The sequence below is a fragment of the Herpailurus yagouaroundi genome, unplaced genomic scaffold (genome assembly GCF_014898765.1).
Source record: "Herpailurus yagouaroundi ecotype Mexico unplaced genomic scaffold, PumYag 77, whole genome shotgun sequence".
Classification (NCBI taxonomy): Eukaryota; Metazoa; Chordata; class Mammalia; order Carnivora; family Felidae; genus Herpailurus; species Herpailurus yagouaroundi.
The window spans coordinates 31,561,144-31,588,828 of NW_024412388.1; the positions used below are offsets into that span (position 1 = coordinate 31,561,144).

At 39.5% G+C, this 27,685-nt stretch overlaps 1 protein-coding gene across 1 annotated transcript; it reads left to right on the forward strand.

The window, feature by feature from the left end:
* Positions 1-547: 547 nt before the first annotated feature.
* LOC121026931 (zinc finger protein 439-like) lies at positions 548-27,685 on the forward strand. Its single transcript, XM_040469801.1, has 4 exons — positions 548-1,712; positions 13,590-13,716; positions 25,587-26,400; positions 26,630-27,685. Exons 1-3 carry the CDS (start codon positions 1,698-1,700, stop codon positions 25,886-25,888), a joined length of 444 nt encoding a protein of 147 aa, XP_040325735.1. The 5' UTR covers positions 548-1,697; the 3' UTR covers positions 25,889-26,400; positions 26,630-27,685.

A 27,685-nucleotide genomic window follows, 5' to 3' on the forward strand; every position in this document is an offset into this window, starting at 1 on the left:
GCAAGGAGATTGGAAGCCTGTATAGAATCAGGAAGGAGGCGGGCCGGCCAAATGGACATCACCTTAAGCGTACTGGCTGGAAGCGGGGGACGGGCCCAGGGGGTTAGCAAGGGTCACACTAGGCGGGGCTACGCATCAGACTCTCAAGTGCCAGGCGTGGGCCCCGAGGTCCTAGGTGCGGGGCTAGCTTCCACATCGAAGGAGGGAGGCCGTTTTTCCATTGCAGGATCCCAGGAACTGAAATTTAAAAATGACTTTCAGGGCGCCTGGGTGGCTCCAATAGGTAAGCAGATGAGTTGGGCTCAGGCCATGATCTGAGGTTTGTGAGTTCGAGCCCTCCCATCGGGCTCTCTGCTGTCCAGGCAGAGCCCGCTTCAGATCCTCTGTTCCCTTCCCTGCTGGTGCTCTCTCTCTCTCAAATAAACATTTTTTTTTTTTTAAGTGACTTTTCTACCCCCACCTCCGCACCGACAGGGCTGGCCGAGGAACCTCCGCAGACCCTGGGACCACGCAGGTCGGTCAGCCGGGGCCTGGGACTGCAGCGGGGCGGTGCGCCGCGGGGTCTTGTGGGAGGTGCCCTGGGCTCGCTCGGCGCAGGCGCAGTGCTACCGGGTGGCGGGCTGGGCGCAGGCCGGCGCGGGCTGGTGAGTCTGGGCGGCCCTTAGCATCTCCGAGGTTTCTCGCGGAGAGACTGGGGCTCACAGGGGCACCCTGGGTCAGCAGGAAGATGGAGATCGGAGTGCGGGTGCGATGGAGGCACTTGAACCTCCAAATCAGGGGCCTCGGGAGCTATGGTCCTGAAAAGAATATGCTGCCGAGATTTGGCTGTGGAGGGTGGGAACCTTCCAGGTACTCTAAAGCACTCCAGCTGGCCCTGCTTATCTCCGACTGGGGTTAGTGGCATCTGCCGCCCCAGTGGCTCCAGGACCCCTTTCTCTTTCCGAGTCCAAGTTTGGCTCCACAACCCTGTGCCGGCCGCTCGGGTCTGAGCGCGCCCCCAGGTCTGGCCCGCGATCCCTCGTCTCCCCACAGAGCAGTGTGCCCCGGGGGCCTCCCCTCTTTGGTGCCTCAGGTCTCCTGATTTGCCATTCCTGTGTCCAGTGGTCCCTAGCCTGAGTTCCTGCAGGTATGTATCCTGAGAGGTGCTTAGCGTTAACTTTGACCCCGGCTGGGTTTCCGGAGACTCTTGCTGGAGGGTACAGAGATTTGGAGCCCAGGACAAAGATGCCAGTCGAGGACAGGCTGTAGGAGCCAGCTTGTCCTGAGCCAGTAGGAGCAAGCCATGCTGTAATGAATGAAGGCCGCAGCTCCACAGCAGCTGGAACCCATCCTTGAGGGGGCACACCTGGGACCTGAGCCCTGCCAAAACTGAGCCAAGACTGGGGTGTGGAGGAAGACGGGATTTTGGAGCTGCTGGGGCTGCAAGTCTTGGGTCACATGACCACTTGCGGAGAACAGGGAGAGACCGCGGAGGTTTTGACTCAGAACAGAGGAAAGACGAGTTAGCTGAGATGGTGAACCATCTGCAGTGTGGAGAAAAGAAAGCAACATAGGGCAGGATGGTTGAGGGAATGGTTCAGACAAAGCAGAAACAATGGCCACTCTGGGAGCTACAAGGAAGGCTTGATGTCTCATGGCTTCCTTCTCCTCCAGCTCTGCCTCCTTAACTGCCTGACCTTGCCCAGGAGGAAGAAGAGATGACCAGTTCCCAGGTGAGATGCAGTTTTCCTTTTTTCAGTCCTGACTCTTGAGGAAGAACGTAAGTTCCTCTTTCTCCCTTAGGAAAGGAGAGGAAAACCTTTATGGAGCACTTACTGCATACTAGGTACACTCAACATTGACTTTTCTTTTAATTCTCACAATAGGTGTGAGAAGTGGATATTATTCCCATTTTGCAGACGTATCAACTGGCCCAGTGAGGCTTAGAGACTTGTCAAGTTCACTAAGCTATTAAATGGGGAAGCCAGTATTCATCTCTAGGTCCCTTGTGTCTGCTGTACATGTTGTCAATGGACAGGTCTTCTCATCCATGGACTGGGCGTAAATCGTCCACATCCAAAGGGCTGGGTCTAATCCATGAAATTAAGGACTCCAAAGAGAATGCTCCCTTCTGGCCTGATGCCCTCCTTTTAAGTTTGTTCTCTACCTAATGTGTTGCTCCTTCATTTATCCACTTAGTTATGGTTGCTCATTTTATTTGTAAGAGCAAGACAAATTGACTTAGATACAGTTCTTCAAAGTATGTGGTTTCTTTGAGGGAGACTTATATATACATGTGTAAAGTGGTGATTACGACTCATGTATACACTAAGTAAAATGAAAGAAGCTATATTTAAGTGTCAGTGGTATCAGCGTGAGAGAAGGGTGCCTGAGGAAGACTTCGGTGAACTTTTGTTTCTTAAAGAGAAGATTTGAGTATATGAACTTCCATACCTCTTTCAAGTCTTTACTTTTTTTGTTGTTGATAATTGTTTATGGCCTAATATATGATCAATTTTTACAGCGTTTCATGTGTGCTTGAGTAAATTATGTATTCTCTAATGTTAGGTGCCAATGTCTATATGCGTTCATTTATTTTTGTTTGCTTGACCCATCAATAATTGAGAAAAAAAAATGTGTGGAATTTCTTTGAGTAGTAGGTATGTCAGTTTCTCTGTACAGTATTTACACTTTAAAAATATGCAATTCATGGGGGCACCTGGATGGCTCAGTCAGTCGGTTGAGTGTCCGACTTCAGCTCAGGTCATGATCTCATGGTCTGTGGGTTTGAGCCCTGCGTGGGGTTCTGTGCTGACAGATCAGAGCCTGGAGTCTGCTTCCTATCCTGTGTCTCCCTCTCTCTCTGCCCCTCCCCCACTCTCACTTTGTCTCACTCTGTCTCTCAAAAATAAATAAATGTAAAAAAAAACCCTAAAAAAAATGTAATTCATGGATGTTTTAAGAGGTATATACAAGTTTAGAGTTGTGATATCTTCATGGAGAATTGGATTTTTAAAAAAAATCTCTATGTAGTGACCTTTTTTTTCACTAGTGATGCTTTTTGTCTAGAAATCTACTTTGTTTGATATTGATATAGCTATTCTTTCTTTTGGTTGTTATTTGCCTGGTTTATCTTTTTCCATACTTTCAACTGTTTTGTGGCCTTATGCTTTAGGTATATCTCTTGTTAACTATTTATTTATTTTGCGAGAGAGAGAGAGAGTTTGAACATGAATTGGGGAGGGGCAGAGTGGGGGGCTGAGAGAGAATCCCAAGCAGGCTCTGCACTGGCAGCACAGAGCCTGACTCGGGGCTTGAATCTATGAACCCTGAGATAATGACCTGAGGAGAAATCAAGAGTCAGATGCATAACCAACTGAGCAATCCAGGCACCCCTCTTGTTAACAGTTTAAGGCTGAATTCTCCCTCCTCCTCCTCCTCAATCTGATCATCTCTGCTTTTTTAACTGGCAAGTTTAGTCTATTTACATTTAGTGTAATTATTGATGTATTTGATGTGTTTATACTATCTTACATTTTAATTATATTTGTCCATTTTTTGCTTTTTTCCTCCTTTCTTACCTTTGATTTTTTTTATATATTGTTTTTTTAAGTGGCAAGGGTTTTTTTTTTCCCCCTCTTGTTTTAAATTTATAACCTAAATCTGTTCTTTTGGTGATTATCCTTGAAATTGTACCATATATTTGCTAGTCTACATTTAAACAACTTTCAGGGGTGCCTGGATGGCTCAGTTGGTTAAGCATCTAACTCTTGCTTTTGACTCAGGTCATGATCTCAGGATTGTGAGATTGAGCCCTGCGTTGGGCTCTGTGCTAAGTGTTGAACCTACTTAAGATTCTCCTTTTCCCTCTCTCTCTCTCTGCCCCGTCCCCGCTCACTCTCTCACTCTCTCTCAAAAAAAAAAAAGGTAATAAACAACTTCAAGAATATTGCAGAGACTTTAAAACTCTTTGTTACTGATTGTATCCTTGCTTGACTTATAAGCTATTATTTTCTGCATTTTAATTCTGTTTTTTTAACTTAATATATTAGATATTGTTAGAATTATTATTTTGTACAGTGTCTGGATTTATGTACATATTTATCACTTATTTGCTTGCCATTCCTTCTTAGCCTTTTGGGATCAATTTTCTTTTTCCTCAAGTCCATTCTTTAGAAGTTTCTTTTTTTTTTTTTTAAGTTTATTTATTTATTTTGAGAGAGAGAGAGAGCACAGGGGAGGGGCAGACAGAGAGGGAGAGAGAGATTCCCAAGCAGGTTCCGAACTGTCAGCACAGAGCCCTACACAGGGCTCGATCTCACAAACTGTGAGATCATGCCCTGAGCTGAAATCAAGAGTCAGATGCTTAACCAACTGAGCCACCCAGGTCCCCCTAGAAGTTGCTTTTTAATGCCCTCTTTAGATGTTCAATTTGTTGTTTTTTCACAGTTGAATGTTATTTCCAGGTAATTTCTTTGCTTGATCGTTTTATAGTTGCCTTTTTAATTTTTTCAACTAATTTATGTATTGCTGCTCTGATTCCGTATCTGGTGGTTTAAATATCTATAGTTGTTGGTAGTCTAAATTTGTTTTCTGCTGACCCTCACCTTTGGTGACTTAAATTGTGAACTCACTGATTGATCTTAATATACATGAGTCCTATGAGAAATTTTCCGCCAGAGGGAATTTGCTTCTATTTCTGGTAGTAGCTTAGACGATGCTACTAACATGGGATGATTCCAGTTCCTTAGAGTCAGTCTAAACCCCCCACCCTGCAGCTGGCACAAGGTTCTGTGTCACATAGTAGTGCTGCTGTTGGCATCTCTCTGTGGGACAAACCTATGCCTTCCAGCTGCCTCCCACTGTAATTTCAGCTCACTCTGCGGTTTTGTTATAGTTTTCATTTTCGGTTTTGGAGGAAAAGAATAGTCCTTTTTCATCGTTTCTAGTTAGGTGAAATTACTTGTTTCAGTAAAATAGTGTGATTGACCTGTCGAACTCCCAAATATATATTTTTTAGCTTAAATCCAATTTAGTTAATTTAACAATGATTTCAGGAATAGAATTTAGTGATTCATCACTTGCATATAATACCCATTGCTCATCCCAACAGGTGTCCTTTTTTTTTTTTTTAATGTTTATTTGTTTTTGAGAGAGAGAGAGACAGAGCACGAGCAGGGGAGGGGCAGAGAGAGAGGGAGACACAGAATCGGAAGCAGGCTCCAGGCTCTGAGCTGTCAGCACAGAGCCCAATGCAGGGCTCAAACCCACAAACCGTGAGATCATGACCTGAGCTGAAGTCAGATGCTTAGCTAACTGAGCCACCCAGGTGCCCCACAAGTCTCCTCCTTAATGCCCTTTGCCCATTTAGCCATCCCGCCACCCAACAACCCTCCAGCAACCTTCAGTTTGTTCTCTGTATTTAAGAGTCTCTTATGGTTTGTCTCCCTCCCTGTTTTTATATTATTTTTGCTTCCCTTCCCTTATGTTCATCTGTTTTGTATCTTAAATTCCACATATGGGGGCGCCTGGGTGGCGCAGTCGGTTAAGCGTCCGGCTTCAGCCAGGTCACGATCTCGCGGTCCGTGAGTTCGAGCCCCGCGTCGGGCTCTGGGCTGATGGCTCAGAGCCTGGAGCCTGTTTCCGATTCTATGTCTCCCTCTCTCTGCCCCTCCCCTGTCCATGCTCTGTCTCTCTCTGTCCCAAAAATAAATAAACGTTGAAAAAAAAAATTCCACATAGTGAAATCATATGACATTCGTCTTTCTCTGACTGACTGACATCGCTTAGCATAATACCCTCTAGTTCCATCCACATTGTTGCAAATGGCAAGATTTCATTTTTTTGATCACTGAGTAATATTCCATTATATATTTATACCACATCTCCTTTATCCATTCATCAGTTGATGGACATTTGGGCTCTTTCTTTACTTTGGCTATTGTTGATAGCCCTGCTATAAATATTGGGTACATGTGCTCCTTCGAAACAGCACACCTGTATCCCTTGGACAAATACCTAGTAGTGCTATTGCTGGGTCGTACAGTAGTTCTATTTATAATTTTTTGAGTAACCTCCATACTGTTTTCCCAGAGTGCCTGCACCAGTTTGCCTTCCCACCCGCAGTGCAAAAGTGTTCCTCTTTCTCCGCATCTTCACCAACATCTGTTGTTGCCTGAGTTGTTAATTTTAGCCATTCTGACAGATATGAGGCGGTATCTCATTGTGGTTTTGACTTCTTTTTCCCTGATGATGAGTGATGTTGAGCATTTTTTCATGTCTGTTAGCTATCTGGATGTCTTCTTTGGAAAACTGTCTATGCATGTCTTTGCCCATTTCTTCATTGGATTATTTGTTTTTGGGGTGTTGAGTTTGATAAGTTATTTATAGATTTTGGATACTAACCCTTCATCTGATATGTCATTTGTAAATATCTTCTCCCATTCCATCAGTTGCCTTTTAGTTTTGCTGATTGTTTCCTTCACTGTGAAGAAGCTTTTTATCTTGATGAGGTCCCAATAGTTCATTCTTGCTTTTGTTTCCCTTGCCTCTGGAGACGTGTCAAGTAAGAATTTGCTGCAGCCAAAGTCAGAGAGGTTGTTGCCTGTTTTTTCCTCTAGGATTTTGATGGCTTCCTGTCTTACATTTAGGTCTTTCATCCATTTCGAGTTTGTTTTTATGTATGGTGTGAGAAAGTGGTCCAAGTTTATTCTTCTGTATGTCACTGTCCAGTTTTCCCAATACTATTTGCCGAAGAGACTGTCTTTTTTCCATTGGATATTCTTTCCTGCTTTGTCAAAGATTAGTTGGCCATACTTTTGTGGTCCATTTCTGGGTTCTCTATTCTGTTCCATTGATCTATGTGTCTGTTTTTGTGACAGTACCATACTGTCTTGAGGATTACAGCATTGTAATATGGCTTGAAGTCTGGAATCGTGATGCCTCCAGCTTTGGTTTTCTTTTTAGGATTGCTTTGGCTATTTGGGATCTTTTCTGGTTCTGTATAAATTTTAGGATTGTTTCTTCTAGCTCTGTAAAGAATGCTGATGTTATTTTGATAGGAATTGCATTGAATGTGGAGATTGCTTTAGGTAGTATCAACATTTTAACATTATTTGGTCTTTCAATCCATAAGCATGGAATGTTTTTCCATTTTTTAATGTCTTCTTCAATTTCTTTTATAGCTTTCTATAGGTTTCAGTGTACAAATTTTGCACCTCTTTGGATAGGTTTATTCCTAGGTGTTTTGTGGTGAACCTATAAATATTTTTACATCTGGTTTAGTATTTTTCAACTTCAGTAGTAATCCAAGAAATGTTAATTATAATATAATGAAATGGCATTTTTGCCACCTATCAAATTGGCAGATAGGTGTTTTTTAGTGCTTTTTAAAAATTTATTTGAAAGAAAGTGCACGCACATAGGTGCTGGAGGGGCAGAAAGAGAGAGGGAGAGAGAGACTCCTAAGCAGGCTCCATGCTGTCAGCACAGAGCCTGACATAGGTCTTGAACTTACAAACATTGAGATCATGACCAGAACCGAAATCAAGAGTTGGACTCTTAACTAACTGAGCCACCCAGGCGCCTCCAGGTATGTGTTTTTTAAAAACACTTTCTGGTAAACTGAGACTGCCAAATACTTTTAAATTAAATGTCCTTTTGCCACAAACTTTTTGGAGGGCTTTGGGAAATATGTGTCAGAAGTCTTTAAAGTGCCTATATCTTTGACCTAGCAATCCTACTTCTAGGAATCTACCCAAAGGAAAAAGTTGATAAGTAAATAAATTTGAAATACAGTGATAAAACTTGCAGTATCAGTATAGTAATAAAAATTGGGAAGGAGTTGAGGTGTTCAATATAGGGAAATTGTTAAATAAATAACGAGGTAACCATAACATGAACCACTCTGTCGCTATTAACAAGGTGTAGAAGAATAGTTACTAACAAGGGAAAATGTTCATGATATTTTAAGAGAAAATTATTTTTAAGCTGTAAAGAATATTCCCAATTAAAAAATCTACATATGTATGCCAGAATATAAATAGCAGTTCTTTTGGAAAATACGATTATGTATTTTGTATTTTTTTCCTGTAGTTTTCTCTTATTTTCTATAGCACTTTTGTTATCAGAAAAAAATAGCAAATGAAATGTGACTCCCTTTTGGGGGGCAGAGGGTTATTAGAGATGTTTGTTGTTTTATTATCAAGTTTTCTTACCATATATGAATAGTAATTATATTAGTACATACCCTGGTGTGGGGGAGGTCATAATTTAAGTTGTCTAGCCTAGAATGCAAGCTAGCACTCTGCCAAACTAGTGAGCTACATCGGTGGGGTTTTATATATGTAAAGAGAGTACGCAGCATTGAGAAAAAATCCCCAACCAAGTGGTAGTACAGCTGTATTGCACAGAAATTCTAGAAACAAGGAATATGAAGAAGAACCAGAGGTTGTACTTTCTTTACGTAAGATCAACCAGAACAGAGACTGAGACTATATATTTATATCAGCAGTTAATTTATGTGTGCCAGTACTACTCACTGGGTGTAGGATCTTTATAAATATGAGACATTTCAACACTGCCAGCGATTTTTCCACATACTTGGTAGTGGTACAGCTGTATATACACTTGATGTTGCTTTTTCTTTAACAGCCGGAATAAAACCTAGCGTTGGGCATTAAAAACTGTGGCTTTAGGCATTTATAATGATACATCTCTATTATATTTAGGAATGCATTTTAGAAAATAACAAAATGTAACTGATGTGATTATTCATTATTGACTACAGATAAATCCGATTTTATATTTGTAAATTTATAAAACAGACTCTTTAACAAATATTGTCAATATCCTGATATTCAAGACCAAGTCAAAATATTAGCATTGTTTCTATATTCAAGACCAATGTGAATATTTTCATTTTTACAGGGAGTTCCCAAACACTTCTCATGATTAAGAATTGAAATTGGGTGATACAGGGGCAACTGGGTGGCTCAGTTGGTTGAGCATCCTACTTTGTCTCAGGCATGTTCTCATGGTTTGTGAGTTCTAGCCCCGCATTGGGCTTTCTGCTATCAGTGCAGGGCCGGCTTTGGATCCTCTGTTCCCCTCTTTCTCTGCACCTCCCCCACTCACACTCGCTCGCTCTCAAAAATACATGAACATGAAAAAAAGAAAGAAAGAAATTGAGTGCTACCGTATGAACATGCCTAATTATTGGGAATTTATTTCGATCAGCTTTGTTTCTGAGGTTGCTATATCTCTGGATGTAGCAATTTTGCATTCACTGCATGATAACAAATGACTTATATAGGAAATAAGTTTGTGATGATTGAGAAACAGAATTAAGATAGGGGCTAGTTATCTAGAACATATGTCTTAAATATGTCTTATTAAAACTACCACTTATTTTACCAGCAAAAAATGGGTTTATTCAAGAATAGCAGAGAATTGCAACCAGAGACAAGCAAGCTAAGGCAAAGCCATAGTCAAGTCTATAGAACAAAGGAGAGGAATGCTCTTTTATAGAGGAAGGGGGTGGGGGAAGTTGGGAGGGCTGTTATAAACAAAAAGTCCATTGGAGTAAACTAGGCATTTTGAATAGTGGCTTTTTAAAGTTTATTTATTTATTTTGAGAGAGAGCGAGAGAGCGCGTGCGCGAGAGACAGCACCCACGCACAAGCAGGGAAGGAGCAGAGAGAGGAGAGAGAAAAAAATCCCAATCAGGCTCCATGCTATCAGTGCAGAGCCTGATGTGAGGCTCGATCTCATGAACTGTGAGATTATGACCTGAGCCAAAATCAAGAGCCAGACACTTAACTGAGCCACCCAGGTGCCCCATATAGTGGCTGAGTTGTGACAGCCTCTCATCGGCTGGGCTGTTGTCAGGGAAGGAGGAAACCTTTCTTCCTTCTGCTGGGATAGCGAAGTAGTAGCTAAATTAGTGTGGACTTGCAAGGTACAGGTGCTTCTCCTGTTGGGTCTGCAGTTGATCCGCTGGTAGTGTGTGAGAGCTCCCCCTGCTGGCCTCCTGGCTCCATTCTAACCGAGGTTTCCTTTATTAATTTTCAGTCTTTAAGTCACATATAATACATAGTCCTAGAAAATGAGTTATGATTATTATACACTGAATATTATTGATGTTGGTGTTTGAATTTCAAGATTGACAAATCATTAGTGAATTATTTTAAATCTTTATAAAAGGCATTGAGTTTCATTCTTAGAGTCTTCCTACAGTACAACTTAATCTTTCTTCTAGAACCATAATAAATACAAATAAGCACACTAAAAGATCTGTCACATCCTTATTCATATTGGTTGTTTTATAGTACAGTAATTGGGAAGAAAAGCACTAGCTTTTCATTAATCCCATAAAATCATTTTCAGTTCATAGGACACATGCTCATCTATTGTGCAAACTGCCAGTTCTTATCAAGGGCATTTTAATACCTAGCCACTCTATTTGGGTATGAATGCAGCTATGTTTACAGTCAGTAGTTAGTCTATAAGATAGTTCAAGAATCTATAAGTTTGCTTGAAAATAGGAATGATATCTTCCTAGTCAAGTAAAAACTATAAATTTTGTGAAAATGGGGGTCAAAAGTCATCAATATGATCAGAAGGGTTTTGAACTCCTAAGCAAATGGCTGTTGTTTTAAAAAAAAGACATCATTGGGGCGCCTGGGTGGCACATTCGGTTAAGTGTCCGACTTCAGTCAGGTCACGATCTCGCGGTCTGTGAGTTCGAGCCCCGCGTCAGGCTCTGGGCTGATGGCTCAGAGCCTGGAGCCTGTTTCCGATTCTGTGTCTCCCTCTCTCTCTGCCCCTCCCCCGTTCATGCTCTGTCTCTCTCTGTCCCAAAAATAAATAAAGGTTGAAAAAAAAATTAAAATCATCATTGCATATTGATATGTTATTCTCATTTTGGTTTATATTTCCTCTGTTTATTTCACTGATGTATCCCAACTACCTAAACCATTGTCCTTTAGAAGGGTTTTTAAATTGGACGTTTATTTTCTTTTTTCTTTCTTTTAATTGAAGTATAGTTGACACAGAAGTTTATTTTATTAAATGTTGTTTTGCCATCCTGTGAGATGATCACATAAACTTTCCTTTTTCACTTGCTATGATTACATAATAGATTTTTCTAATGCCAACTGTTCAAATAGCCAAAATCCTCATTAGCTAAAAGGAATTTATTGAGGGATATTTGGTAGCTCGCAGAATCTCTTCAAAGGCCAGAAAGACAGGCCTGGAAGCCACACAATTTGGAACGATGCTCAAATCCCACAGTTGGACCATCCCAATGGAGCGACCACTTCTGCTGGGCACTCAGTTTGCACTGCTGACCCAGGGCTGCAAACACCACCCCAGAACATTTGCTTCTACTGCTTCTGTAACTAGATGCCTCTGATGCCATCCTTACTCTTTCCAACCATTAGCTTCTGAATTAAAAACTTGTGCAAGTACCTCTGGTTGGCTGATCAAGCTACGAGGGATGCTGGCAAGCAAGTTTCTGGCTTTTATCTTGAGGACACACAGATTCATAAAGTGAAAAACTCCTTAGACTTAGGGTGTTTAAAGTTGCTGGGTTGCCAAAAAAGAATGATAGATCAAGGAATCCTTAGATTTGTTTAATGATAAATGTATCTGTTAGCGTGCCTAATTAGGCAGAGTTCAGTGAACTTAATGTTGAACTATAACTTTGAAATGAAATGGAAGCTGTCTTGTAGATAAATAAGTATATAAAGAATATGGACATCTTCAAGTTTGTATCTAAAACAGATAAAACACTATGGGTCTGTGCATAGTTGTGGGGAGTGGGGGAAAGGGGCCTGGTTAAGGCTGAAGCACAAGTTTTGGGCGACTGGGTGAATGGTGAGCTCTTCACTGTGATAAGAAACAGAGGAGATGGAATGTGTATGTACTTGTGTGTTTGCGTGTGTGTGTGTGTGGAGGGGGAGTTAGAAGACACTTTGAAGTGCCTCTGGGACATCCAATTAAAGAAGTCTAGAAGAAAGATATCAAGGTCTGAGACAGATCCAGGTTAAAGATACAAATTTATGAGTTGTCACCATGTATGTGGTGACTAAAGTCATGGGTTTGGTTAAGATCATCCAGCCAATATGTGACAAAAGAAGAAAAAGAAGGTAACTAGAGAAAAGCCTTGAGGAACACAACTATTTAAGGACTGGTCACAATAAGAGGGGCCAGAGTAGAGGTTATGTTGCAGGGAGGCAAGATGGTATAGACCAGTTAGGAGGCAGAGGTGAGGTGGTGGCTCAGAAAAGTGGTGTCAGCAGAGAGAAGAGAGATCTTTAGGAAGATTTAGTGATGGAGCAGGTGTGAGAGAGGACACAGAGGAAGGAAATGATGATGGCTCTTTTGCTGACTTGAACATCTGAGTGGTGGAGGTGTGGTTGCCTGAATTAGGGAACATTGGGAGGGAAGCAGATCTGGAAAGGGAGATAAAGTCAGAATTGAGCAGGTTGATTTAGATGGCTTTGAAACATGCAGGTGGGTATTTATTTCATTTGGTAGATATTAATCGATTACCTACTTCACACTGGATGTTCATCATGCAGCTAATGGGGTCTGGAACTCTAGGTCTGGCTTGAGGTCTTGGCTGCCAAAGTGCATTTGAGAGTTGCCAGCATTTGAAGGCATTTGAAGCCGTCAGAATAGATGAGATCACATAGGGAGAGCGAGAGGAGGGCCTGGGAACCCCAACATTGATGAGTAGAAGAAGAGATTGAGAAAGAGTGATCAGAGAGTCAGGAGAAAAACTGGGTTACTATAATATCCAGGCTCTAGGAGGAGAGAGTTTTGAGGAAGACCATGTGGGTGGAGCCAAATAATGCGAAAAAGTCAAGCATAAAAAAGCTTGAAAGTTTTCCATTGGATCTATTAGCAAGGAAGTCATTGATTATCTTAATGAGGATAGATTTCTAGAATTGGGAATGTTAGATCAAAGTATATGTTTGATAGATACCGCCAAATCGTTCTCCAAAGTTTTTACCTGGTGTTTATTGGCCATTTATTTTTCTTTTAGAGATTATTCAGATGACTTTTCACTTGTATGGTTCTTTTTTTTTAAGTTTATTTATTTTCAGAGAGTGCACGTATGAGTGGGGAAGGAGCAGAGAGAGAGGGAGAGAGAGAATGCCAATTTTTTCTTCTAATTGACTTTTAAGAGCTCTTCGTATTATTAGGGTTAGTGAACCTCTGCATAAGATGTTATCTTTTAAAATGTTTTAATTTTTTAATGTTTATTTATTTCTGAGAGAGAGAGACAGAGCATGAGCAGGGGAGGGGCAGACAGAGAGGGAAACACAGAATCCAAAGCAGGCTCCAGGCTCTGAGCTGTCAGCACAGAGCCCGACGCGGGGCTTGAACCCACGAACCGCAAGATCATGACCTGAGCTGAAGTTGGACGCTTAACCAACTGAGCCACCCAGGCACCTCTCTTTTAATTATTCTTATGTCTTGGGGCAGAACTCTGAAGTTTTCTTTATTCTGTCTACCTTTGTCAGTGTTCCCAAGTTTAGCCTTTTGTACCGCAATCATTGGTGTAGATGCTTAAGAGGAATTACTGTTCTTTGGTGTTTTAGGAACCTGTTACATTCAAGGATGTGGCCATGGACTTCACTGAGGAGGAGTGGAGGCAACTAGACCCCACACAAGGGGCCCTACATAAAGAGGTGATGCTGGAAATCTATGACAACCTGGTCTTAGTGGGTGAGGACAACCACTCTTTGGAGGATTTTTGCTTCCATGGTGTTTAAAATCTGTGGGCTCTTAAAGTTTTTAACTAAGTAAGGGCTTGAGATTCAGATATCAGAGTATCCAAATCACTATTTAAAATTTTTTTTTTATTGAAATATAGTCGACATACAATGTTGTATTGGTTTCAGGTGTACAACATAGTGATTTGACAATTCTATACATTACACAGTGATCACCATGATAAGTGCACTTACCATCTGTCACTATGCAATGTTGTTACAATATTATTGACTGTCCCTATGCTGTAGTATTCATCTCCATGACTTAAGTATTTTGTAATTGGAAGTCTGTACCTCTTAATCCCCTTCACCTATGTTGCCCATCCCCCTTTCCATCTTCCCTCTGACAACCACCAGTTTGTTCTCTATTTATGAATCTGTTCTCTGGGTTTTTGTGGTTGTTGTTGTTGTTACTGTTACTTCGTTTGTATTGTTTTTTTATATTCCACATATAAGTGAAATCATATAGTATTTGTCTTTCTTGTCTGACTTGTTTCACTTAGCATAGTATTCTCCATGCATGCTACTGCAAATTGCAAGATCTTATTTTTTTATGACTAAGTAATATTCCATTGTATATGTATATACCTCATTTTCCTTATCCATTCATCTGCCAGTGGACTCTTGGATTACTTCCATATCTCAGCTATTGTAAATAATGCTGCAGTGAACATAGGGCTGTATATATCATTTTGAATTCATGTTTTCATTTTCTTTGGGTAAATATCCAGTAGTGGAATTACTGGATCCTATGATATTTCTGTTTTAAAATTTTTGAGGAACCTCCATCCTGTTTTCCATAGTAGTTGCATCAGTTTGCATTCTCACCAACAGAGCATAAGGCTTCCCTTTTCCCCAGATCCTCGCCAACACTTAATTCCCTCTGTTTGGTACTAGCCATTCTGACCGGTATGAGGTGATATCTCATTGTGGTTTTTATTTGGATTTCCCTGATGATGAGTGATGTTGAACATCTTTTCCTGTGTCTGTTGGCCACCTGGATGTCTTCTTTGGAACAATGTCTAATCGCATCTTCTGTCCATTTTTTAATCAGATTGTTTTTTTGGTGTTGAGTTGTAGAAGTTTTTAAATATTTGGATATTAACCCCTTATCGGATATGTCATTTGCAAATATCTTCTCTCATTCAATTGGTTGCCTTTTTGTTTTGTTGATGGTTGCCTTTGCTATGAAAAGCTTTTTATTTTGGTGTAGCCCCAATAGTTTATTTTTGCGTTTGTTTCCCATGCCTCAGGAGACATATCCATAAATACGTTGCTAAGGCTAACATCCAAGAGATTACTGCCTATGTTTTCCTTCAGGAATTTTATGGTTTCAGGTCTCATATTTAAGTCTTTAATCCATGTTCGGTTTATTTTTGTGTATGGTGTAAGAAAGTGGTCCAATTTCATTTTTATGCATGTAGCTGTCCAGTATTGAAGAGACTATCTTTTCCCCGTTGTATATTTTTGCCTCCTTTGTCAGAGATTGACCATATAGGCGTGGGTTTGTTTCCGGGCTCTCTATCCTATTCTGTTGATCTTGTGTCTATTTTTGTGCCAGTATCACACTGTTTTGATTGCTGTAGCTTTGTAGTATATCTTGAAATCTGGGATTGTGATACCTCTAGCTTTATTCTTCTTTCTCAAGATTGCTTTGGCTGTTCAGGATCTTTTGTGGTTCAATATGAATTTTAGGATTATTTGTGCTGCTATGAAAAATAGTATTGGTATTCTGATTAGGATTGCATTGAATTGGTAGCTTGCTTTGGGTACAGTGGGCATTTTAACAATATTAATTCTTCCAGTCCACGAGCACGTATATCTTTCCATTTGTTTATGTTGTCTTCAGTTTCCTTCATCAATGTCTTATCATTTTCAGAGTATAGATCTTTCATGTCTTTGGTTAAGTTTATTCCTTGGTATTCTTTTTGGTGCAGTTGTAAATGGGATTAATTTTTCTTTCTGCTACTTCATTATTAGTGTATAGAAATGCGAAGATAAAAAAGAAATGCAACAGATATCTGTATATTAATTTTGTAAACTCCAACTTACTAAATTCACTTATCGGCTCTAGAAGGGTTTTTTGGTGGCGTTTTTAAACGTATCATATCATGTCATCTGTAAATAGTGACCATTTTACTTCCTCATCAATTTGGATGCCTTTTATTTCTTTTTCTTGTCTAATTGTTGCAGCTGGGACTTCCCCTACTATGTTGAATAAAAGTGGTGGGAGTAGATATCTTTGTCTTGTTCCTGATCTTTGAAGAAATGCTTTCAGTTTTTCACCATTGAGTATGATGTTAACACTGTGTTTATCATTTATGGCCTTTATTATGTTGAGATATTTTCCCTCTAAACCTACTTTGTTGAGGGTTTTTATCATGAATGGATGTTGTACTTTGTCAGATGCCTTTTCTGCATCTATTGAAATAATCCTGTGGTTTTTATCCTTTCTCTTGTCAATGTGATGTATCACATTGACTTACTTGAGAATATTGAACCACTTTTGCATCCTTGGAATAAATCCCTCTTGATCATGGTGAATGATCCTTTTAATTGTATTGTTGAATTTGATTTGCTTATTATTTTGTTGAGGATTTTTACATGTGTGTTCATCAGGGATACTGGCCTAGAGTTTTCTTTTTTTATAGTGTCTTTGTCTATCTTTGTATCAAGGTAATTCTGGTCTCATAGAATGAATTTGGAGGCTTTCTTTCCTCTTCTATTTTCTCGAATAGTTTAAGAACAGGTATTAGCTCTTCATTAAATGTTTGGCAGGATTTATCTGTGAAGCTATCTGGTCCCAGACTTTTATTTGTTGGGAATTTACCAATTCAATTTTGTTAATTGAATCAGTAGTAATCAGTCTGTTCAGATGTTTTATTTCTTTCAGATTTAGTTTTGGATGAATGTGTTTCTAGGAATTTATCCATTTCTCCTAGGATGTGCAATTTGTTTGCATATAATATTTTAATAGTAGTGTCTTATAATTCTTTGTATTTCTGTGGTCTCAGTTATTACCTCTCCTTTTTCATTTCTGATTTTATTTATTTCAGTTCTGTTTTATTCCTGATGAGTATGGCTAAAGGTTTCTCAGCTTTTTTTTTTTTTTTATCTTTTCAAAGAACAGTTCTTGGTTTCATTGATCTTTTCTATTTTTTTATCTGTATCATTTATTTCCACTGTATTATTTCCTACTTTCTCCTAACCCAAGGGTTTGTTCTTTTTTTAATTCTTTTAGGTATAAGGTTAGATTGTTCATATGAGATTTTTCTTGTTTCTTTTGGTAGGCCTGCATCTCTATAACCTTCCCTCTTAGAACTCCTCTTGCTGTGTTCCAAAGATTTTGGACCATTATGTTTTCATTTTCATTGGTCTCCAAGTTTTTTTTGTTTCCTCTTTGATTTCTTCATTGATCCATTGGTGTTCAGTAGCATGTTGTCTAGCCTCTGTGTGTTTGTGTTTTTTCGTGTTTTTTTTTTTTTTCTTAGTATTGTTTTCTAGTTTCATACCGTTTGGTCAGAAAAGATGCTTGATGTGATTTCAGTCTTCCTTAAATTTATTGAGACTTATTTTGTGGACTAACGTGATCTATCCTGGAGAATGTTCCATGTGCACTCAAAAAGAATGTGTTTACTGCTGTTTTTAGATAGAACATTCTGTATATATCTGTTAGGTCTGTCTGGTCTAATGTATCTTCCAAAGCACTGTTTCCTTAATGATTTTCTGTCTTGATCATCTATCTATTGATTTAAGTGAGGTGTGAAAGTCCCCTGCTATTACTGTATTAGTGTCAGTTTTTCCCTTTATGTCTGTTACTATTTGCTTTATGTATTTAGGTGCTTCTATATTGGGTGCATAGATATTTTCAATTGCTATACCCTCATGTTGGATTGATCGCTTTATCATTATGTACTACCCTATATCTCTCTTGCTACAGCCTTTGTTTTAACGTCTATTTTGTATTGTTACTCCAGCTCTTTTTCCCTTTTTATTGCATGGATATCGTTTTCCATTCCTTCACTTTCAGTCTCTTTGAGTCTTTAGGTCTGAAGTGAGTCTCTTATAGGCAGCATATAGATGGGTCTTGTTTTTTAATCCATTCAGTCACCCTGTCTTTTGATTGGAGCATTTAGTCTATTTACATTTAAAGTAATTATAGATAAGCATGTACTTATTGCCATTTTGTTATTTTTTTTTTCTGGTTATAGTTCTCTATCCTTTTCTCTTGCTCTCTTTGTGGCTTACTGGATTTCTTTAGCATTATGATTGGATGCTTTTCTCTTTATTTTTTGTGTATTTATTTTAGGTTTTTGATTTGTGGTTATCATTGATTGGGTTCATATAGAACAGACTGTGTAGATAGCAATCTATATTTTATTAAAAAAATTTTTTATTGTTTTTTTTTATTTTTTTAAATTTATATCCAAATTAGTTAGCATATAGTGCAACAATGATTTCAGGAGTAGATTCCTTAGTGCCCCTTACCCATTTAGCCCATCCCCCCTCCCACAACCCGTCCAGTAACCCTCAGTTTGTTCTCCATGTTTATGAGTCTCTTCTGTTTTGTCCCCTTCCCTGTTTTTATATTATTTTTGTTTCCCTTCCCTTATGTTCATCTGTTTTGTCTCTTAAAGTCCTCATATGAGTGAAGTCATATGATTTTTTTGCCTTTCTCTGACTAATTTCACTTCGCATAATACCCTCCAGTTCCATCCACGTAGTTGCAAATGGCAAGATTTCATTCTTTTTGATTGCCAAGTAATACTCCATTGTATATATATACCACATCTTCTTTATCCATTCATCCATCGATGGACATTTGGGCTCTTTCCACACTTTGGCTATTGTTGATAGTGCTGCTATAAACATGGGGGTGCATGTGTCCCTTCGAAACAGCACACCTGTATCCCTTGGATAGATGCCTAGTAGTGCAATTGCTGGGTTGTAGAGTAGTTCTATTTTTAGTTTTTTGAGGATAAAAAAAATTTTTTTTAATGTTTATTTATTTTTGAGAGAGAGAGGCAGAGTATGAGCAGGGGAAGGGCAGAGAGAGGGAGACACAGAATCCAAAGCAGGCTCCAGGCTCTGAGCTGTCAGCACAGAGCCTGGAACAGGGCTTGAACTTATAAACTGTGAGATCATGACATGAGCCGAAGTTGGATGCTCAACCGACTGAGCCACCTGGGCACCTCTATAGCAATCTATATTAAGTTGATGGTCACTTAAGTTCAAACAATATTCTTTTTTAAGTTTATTTATTTATTTAGAGAAAGCATGTGAGTGGGGCAGAGAGGGAGAGAGAGAATCCCAAGGAGGCTCCATACTGTCAGTACAGAGCCCAACGTGGGGTTTGATCCTGTGAACCGTGAGATCATGACCTCAGCCAAAATTAAGAGTCAGATGCTTAACCAACTAAGCCACCTGGGCATCCCAGTTTGAACAACATTCTAAAAGCTTTGGATAGTATGGACATTCTAACAATACTTGTTTTCCCAATCCGTGACCATTCTGTATCTTTCCATTTATTTGTGTTGTCTTTAATTTCTCTGATCAATGTCTTATAGTTTTCAGAGTATAGGTCTTTTACCTCCTTGGTGAAGCTTATTCCTAGGTATTTTATTCATTTTAGTGCAATTGTAAATGAGATTATTTTCTTAATTTCTCTTTCGGACACTTTGTTATTGGTGTATAGAAATGCAACAGATTTCGGGGCGCCTGGGTGGCGCAGTCGGTTAAGCGTCCGACTTCAGCCAGGTCACAATCTCGCGGTCTGTGAGTTCGAGCCCCGCGTCAGGCTCTGGGCTGATGGCTCAGAGCCTGGAGCCTGTTTCCGATTCTGTGTCTCCCTCTCTCTCTGCCCCTCGCCCGTTCATGCTCTGTCTCTCTCTGTCCCAAAAATAAATAAACGTTGAAAAAAAATTTTTTTTTAAAAAATTAAAAAAAAAAGAAATGCAACAGATTTCTATATATTGCATTTGTATCCTGCAACTTTATTGGATTTATGTATCAGTTCTAATAGTTTTTTGGTGTAGTCTTTAGGGTTTTCTATATATCGTATCTTGTCATCTGCAAAGAGTGAAAGTTTTACTTCTTCCTTACCAATTTAGATGCCTTTTATTCCTTTATCTTGTATGATTGCTGCAGCTAGGACTTCCATCACTATGTTGAATAAAAGTGGTGAGAGTGGACATCCTTGTCTTGTTCCTGACCTTAGGAGGAAGGCTCTCAGTTTTCCCCTATTGAGTTGGATGTTCACTGTGGGTTTTTCATATAAGGCTTTTATTATGTTGAGATATGTTCTCTCTAAACCTACTTTGTTGAGTGTTTTTATCATGACTGGATGTTGTACTTTGTCAAATGCTTTTTCTGTGTCTATTGAGATGATCATATGGTTTTTATCCTTTCTCTTATTGATGTGATGTGTCACATTGAATTGATTTGTGAAAATTGAACCACCCTTGCCATCCAGGAATAAATCCCACTTGATCATAGTGATTGATTTTTTAATGTATTGTTGGATTCGGTTTGCTAATATTTTTGTATCTGTGCTCATCAGAGGTATTGTCCTGTAGTTCTCTTTTTTTGTGATGTCTTTGTCTAGTTTTGGAATTGGGGTAATGCTGGCCTCATAGAATGAATTTGCAAATTTTCTTTCCCTTCTATATTTTGGAAAAGTTTGAGAAGAACGGGTATTTTTTTTAATTTTTTTTTTCAACATTTATTTATTTTTGGGACAGAGAGAGACAGAGCATGAACGGGGGAAGGGCAGAGAGAGGGAGACACAGAATCGGAAACAGGCTCCAGGCTCTGAGCCATCAGCCCAGAGCCTGACGCGGGGCTCGAACTCACGGACCACGAGATCGTGACCTGGCTGAACTCACGGACCGCGAGATCGTGACCTGGCTGAAGTCGGACGCTTAACCGACTGCGCCACCCAGGCGCCCCGAGAAGAACAGGTATTAACTCTTCTTTAAATGTTTGGCAGAATTAATCTGTGAAGCCAACTGGTCCTGGGCTTTCTTTTTTTTTTTTTTTTTTCTGGGAGTTTTTTGATTACTGATTCAATTCACTGCTGGTAATTGGTCTGTTCAAATTTTCTATTTATTCCTGCTTCAATTTTGGTAGATTGAAGGTAGTTCAATCTAGCAATTCCTAGGTAGCTTTCTAGGAATTTATCCATTTCTTCTAGGTTGTCCAATTTGTTAGCATATAATTTCTCATAATATTCTCTTACAATCCTTTGTATTTCTGTGGTGTTGATTGTTATTTCTCCTCTTTTGTTTCTGATTTTGAGTCCTCTTTTTTTGTGATGAGTCTGGCCAGAGGCTTATTGATTTTTGTTGATCTTCCCAAAGAACTAGCTCCTGGTTTCATTGATCTGTTCTATTGTTTTTTTAGTTTCTGTATCATTTATTTCTGCTCTAATCTTTATTATAATTTCTGTCCTTCTGCTAGTTTTGGATTTTTTCTTCTTTTTCTAGCTCCTATAGGTGTAAGGTTAGGTTGTGTAACCCTCACCCTAACCCTATCCCCAACCTTGCTTCCTGAGGTAGGCTTGTACTGCTGTAAACTTACCTCTTAGAATTGCTTTTGCTGCATCCCAAAGATTTTGAATCATTGTGTTTTCATTTTCACTTATCTTTATGTATTTTTTGATTTTTTGGTTGATCCATTCATTGTTTAGTAACACGTTATTTAACCTCCATGTATTTGTGCTCTTTCCAGATTTTTTCTTGTGGTTGATTTCCAGTTTCATTGCATTGTGGTCAGAAAAGATGTATGGTATGACTTTGATCTTTTTGAATTTGTTGATACTTGTTTTGTGGCCTAATATGTGATATATTCTGGACAATGTTCCATGTTCACTTGAAAAGAATGTGTATTCTGATGTTTTAGAATGGAATGTTCTGAATATATCTACTAAATCCATCTGGTCTAGTATGTCATTCAAAGTCACTGTTTTCTTATTGATTTTCCTTTTAGATAATCTGTCCATTGATGTAAGTGAGGTGTTAAAGTCCCCTACTAGTATTGTATTACTATCAGTTTCTTTGTGTTTGTTATTAACTATTTTATGTATTTGGGTACTTCTATGCTGGGTGTGTAAATATTCACCATTGTTATGTCTTCTTGTTGGATTGTCCCCTTGATGATTACATAATAGCCTTCTTTGTCTCTTGTTACAATCTTTGTTTTAAAGTCTATTTTGTCTGATATAAGTATTGCTACTTTGGCTTTTTTTTCACATCCATTTGCGTGATAAATGTTTCCCATCCCCTCATTTAAAAGAAAAAAAAAATTTACTTACAGTGTGAGCGGGAGAGGGGGAGAAAGAGAGGGAGAGAGAGAAAATCCCAAACAGGCTCTACACTGTCAGCATGGAGCCTGATGTGGAGCTCGAACTCATGAGTTGTGAGATCATGACCTAAGCTGAATTCAAGAGTCAGACACTTAACCAACTGAGCCACCCAGGCACCTCCATCCCCTCGCTTTCAATCTTCATGTACCTATAGATCTGAAATGAGTCTCCTGGAGGCAGCATATAGATGGGTCTTGTTTTTATTATCTAGTCCATCACCCTATATCTTTTTATTACAGCATTTAGTCCATTTACATTCAAAGAAATTATTGATATTTTGTTGCCATTTTATTGTTTTATGGTTGTTTTTGTAGATCTTATCTGTTTCTTTTTTCCATTGCTTTCTTCTCTCACCGTAAGTTGGCTTTCTTTAGTGATGTACTTGGATTCCTTTCCTTTCTGCACATTTATTACTGGTGTTTGATTTGTGGTTACCATTGGGTTTGTATATAACATGTTCCGCATATAGCAGTCTACACTAAGTTGGTGGTCGCTTAAGTTTGAGCCCATTCTTTACTCTTTCCCACCCCCTACATTTTAGGTACATGGTGTCATACTTTACATCTTTTTATGTTGTGAGTCCCTTGGCTGAGTTTTACAGATACACTTATTTTTACTGCTTTTGTGCTTCCTACTTTTCTTATTCTTATGATCTTTCCTTTCCACTCAGAGTCCCCTTTAACATTTCTTGTAGGGCTGGTTTAGTGGTCAAGAACTCCTTTAGCTTCCGTTTGGGAAATTCTTTTATTCTCAATCATAGCCTTAGTGGATAGAGTATTCTTGGCTGTAGATTTTTTTTCTTTCACCACTTTGAACATATCATGCCATTCCCTTCTGCCCTGCAAAGTTTCTACTGAAAAATCCACTTATAGCCATATGGGGTTTCCCTTGTATGTAACTGTCTTTTCTTTTGCTGCTTTCAAAATTCTCCATTGCTACTTTCTGCTATTTTGATTACTGTGTCTTGGTGTGAACCTCCTCGGGTTGATTTTGTCGGGAGATCTCAGTGCCTCCTGGATATCTTTCTCCCTCCCATATGCCCCAGGCATTTTTCCAGCTGCTGCTTCTACACTGTGTCTCCATGGGTTGTCTGTCATGCTAGCTCTTTAATGGCAGTGACTCTGTTTCCTATTGCCCTCTGGGCTCTCCCAGAGCAAAGCCTGCTGATTTTTGATGTTCCAGGCTTCGAGTTCTGCTGGTTGTAAGAACCCACAAAATTTGGCCCCTCCAGTTTTCAGAGCTAAATGCTATGGTGAGTGATGTACCCTGTACAGGTTCCCTAGTGTGATCATCTTTTTCCCCCCTCTCCACGCCTGTTGCTCCCTCCCTTCCTCGGGTATCCCACAATTTATGTTTAGCTCCCTGCCATATTATTTATACCCTCTTTGATGTGCTTCTTCTTTACATTGAGTTGTAGAGTTTGTTCTACCATTCTTTGGGTTGTTTTCTGGGTTACTTATACTGATACGAGTGTTACCTAGTTGTGGCCATGGATGAGGTGAACTGGGTCCTCCTACTCCACCATCTTCCCCAGAAATCCCCTAGTGTGTTTTGCCTTGAATTCTGCTTTGTGAGATATTAATGTTGTTCTTCTGTTCTCCTAGTTAGCATTTGCCTGCTATAGATTTGTCTCTTGCAAGCTGAAAATGGCTGTATTTTTAAACCTAATCTTGGAGTCTTTAAGACTCTAAGGGAATTTAGTCCTTTTACATTTACTGTAATAATGATTCCTGACATTTTATGCATTCTAATTCTTCACCCCCTTCCCTTATTTGGGAGTTCTAAATGAATTGTTACTTTCCTTTTTCCCCTCCATTTTTATTCTTTAATTACCCTTAAGATTTTAACATGTTTTAAAAGTTATATTTTTCTGTCAGTGGCAAGTGTTAAACAGTTCTTTATAACTTCTACTTTCCAGAACAATACAGACCTATTAACAAACTTTCACTTAGCATTTTCACACACACACACACACACACACACACACACACACACACACCCTTTTCCCCATGGCCTGTGTTTAGTTGAAACAAGATATAATTCTTAATTTTTTTACATTGTGTCTTTATTTTTTCAGAGATTGAGGTGGCTTTAATTTTTTCCATAATTTCTTAAATCCCACATCTGTTTTTTTGCTTGGATCTATTTTTCATTTGCCAACAAACTTTCTGAATCTCTACATGTTTGTAAGGGTATTTATATTCACCCCAGTCTTGGATACTAGTGTAGCAGAGTAGAGACCTCTAGATTCAAAATCATTTTTCCCTGAGAATGTTTTAGCCATCCTGTCTTTGTTTTTAACCTCCTGATATTACTTACTCTAATTTGATTCATTCATTTAGTAATTCTCTCATTTTTGTTTAACCTGTTCTTTTTTCCCCCTTCCTTCTGAAAACATTTAGAACTTTCATCTTTTTCTCCTTGGAATTTAACAGAATATATCTAGGTGTGAAAAAAAATTTTTTTTAAGTAATCATGTTTGCCAGTCATTGAGCCTGTTCATCTCTGAATCAGATCAGAGAAGTTTCCCCTTATTGTTTTATGAGATTTTGTTGGGTGAAAAGGAGGTAAAGCTTTTACTTTTTTTTTTTTAAGTTTATCTTGAGAGAGAGAGAGAGAGAGAGAGAGAGAGGAAGAGAGGGAATCCCAAGCAGGCTCTGTGCTGTCAGCATAGACCCTAATGGGGGGCTTATACTGACAAACCATGAAATCATGACCTGACCTGAAACCAAAGTTGGAGGCTTAACCGACTGAGCCATCCAGACACCCCAAGCTTTTACATTTTTATTATTTATTTCTACTTTTTATATTTCGTGTTTTCCCTCTTCATGAGTTTTTATTTTAATTTTGGTTGTCTTTGCTTTTTTGAGGGTATCTTCCTTTTGCCTATGTAAAGGAACCATCAGGTGAGGTTTTAGAATTATTGAGTATCATCTTTTTCCTTCAGGATACTGGAGACCTTGTACTGTTGTCTTCTGCCGATCTTACTCTCTTTTCAAGGGAGTAACTTGTTTTATTATTTTTTTTTAATTTTGCATATGCTTTTGTTTTCTTGATCCTTGAAATTCAGAAATTTCATCTAGATATGTGAATATGTTTGTCCTTTTTTCAGCTCCTACATGGTGCTGGGTGGGGAGGGTTATTTGATTTTCTAGATTGAAAGTCTCTTTCAGCTTAAGTAACACTTTCATGAATTCTATTTGTTTGCTCTTTCTGGATCTCCTATACATTTGTACGATTTTCTAGATCTAGCCTTCACGACTTAATATTTTTCTCATAATTTCATTTTCACAATTTCACTTTCTTGATCCTTTCCCTTTGAGTCCTAGAACTCTTCAAGTTGGTTTTTTAACTAATATAGTTTTCCACATTCTCCAGTCTGATATCCTATTGCTTGCAGCCTTGATTGAGATTTTTAGTTAACATTTTCTTTTTCTCAAAACATCCTCTTTTCCACACAGCGAAGAAACTTGACGACTGTGCTGAATGTGGGAAGAGGTTTAGTCGAAGCACAGATCTTCGCTATCATCAGAGAATTCACCCTGGAGAGAAACCTTTCATATGTGATACGTGCGGCAAAGGCTTTAGTTATAACACAAATCTTCGTGTTCATTGGAGAGTTCTACGGGAGAGAAACCTTTTAAGTGTGAGTGTGGCAAGGGCTCCCCTCAGAGCTCCAACCTTCGCATCCATCAGAGAGTCCACACTGGAGAGAGACTCTACACATGTGATAAATGTGGTAAGGGCTTCAGTCAGAACATAGATCGCCAAGTGCATCAGAGAGTCCACACAAACGTGAAACTCTGAAAACACAGACTTATATGCTCATCTGAAAGTCCACAGAGGAGAGAAACTCAACAAGTGTGTGTGTGGTAAGAACTTCTTCAGTCAGAGCATAGATCTCCAAGTTTATCAAAGAATTCACACAGAGAAACCATTAGATAGGATAGATGCTGTAAGAGTTTGTTACCTTCATCTTCATCAGATCCCACGTGGGAGACAAACCCTACAGGTGTGGAACGTGTGGTCAGAACTTCTATTAGAGTGCATCCCTCCCCCTTTACCAGAGTCTGTTTCTGCAACAATTCTGTGAGCCCCATGAGCGTCTCGTTACACATGCTTTGCTCACCATTTTGTCCCCAGCTCCTGACATACTGCCTGTTACAAGTAGCTATTCAACAAATATCTCTTGAATGCAGATCCACTTGGGAGAGAACCCCTTTAAGTGTGATGTGCAGTAAAGACTTCACAGTCCACACATTGAAATACCGCACGGTAAAGATTTCAGTCAGATCATGGGTTTCATCGTTAGTTAATCCCTGCAGGGGAGAAGTCCTGTCAAACTGATGAATATACTAATGGACTTGAGATAATATTCATGTTATTAAATCGCTATAGTAAATTTATATGCCTTCAACATAAGAATTCTCACCCCTAAACTATCAATTGTAAAAATACTTTTGTCAAAACTCATGCTAAAACATGTATCTATTGTATTATTCAGGAAAAATCCTGTGACATGAAATTATGTGTCAAGCTCTGGACTGACAAGCTCCACAGAGGTTGATTCCATCACAAAGACGTTTATGTTAGACATAACCAATAAGTAACCCAGCACCCGTGCCAAACAAGGTTTTCCTCCTGGAAAGATGCCCCTTACCTGGCAGAGGCCCTTCTAGACTGAAAGCCTCCTGGCTCTAATTGAGCATCTTCCCGTCCATCATGTCACCAGGCTTCTGGGTGCCTTGCACCATGGATTATAGAAGTCTCGAGGTAAGGCATCTTCAGAGTAGATGTCTGTAGAAGACACAGCTAAAGAAAGGGGCTGGGTCAGGAGAGGAAAGCAAGTCTGAAAGGAAATGATTAGAGGGAAAGGAAAAAGAACAGTGCGTAGGAGGGAGGTTGTGGGATGGTGGGGGTAGAAAGCCCAGAGGCTTCTCCAAAGTTTCAAACAAGTGTGGTGACCCCAGTATAGGGCTTTCCCTGAGTAGTCTGAGCTGAGTAGAGGGTGAGCTGTAGTGGGTAGAGATGGACCCATCAGCGTTAGGGCCAGTTGGGACCACAGGTGGAAAAGCTGCTGTGAAGGGCCTTGGAAAGCCACTCCATGCTTCATTGTTTCCCCAAGTGGCCCAAGTCAGGTGGGACCATTATCCCCCCAATGGAAGGAGGGATCCTATAGGAAGGCAGTAATAAGGCTGACTCCCTTCAGGAGGCATAAATTAATCAGAGCCTGAGGGCCTGGCCATGAAGCAGGAAGACTGGGGCCAGTGGAGGTTAGGAAGAGGTTAGGGACCCAGCTTCATCATTAAATGTGAGTAAGGAAGAGAGCGGTTTGTCTAAATTCTTTGTACTATGTGCCCCTAGGCGGCCATTGCAAGGGGAAGGATATCCACCATTAGAGAGACTTTGGGGCTCTAGGAGGACTGTCAGCTGACCTGTCCAGAGACCATCGGCTCACATTGGGAGCCGGTGTTGGTATGCCCAAGGGCTATAATGGCAACTGGCTTGTGAGAGGCCCTCAAATATTGAATGAGGGTATTAATAAAATTCCAACAACTCA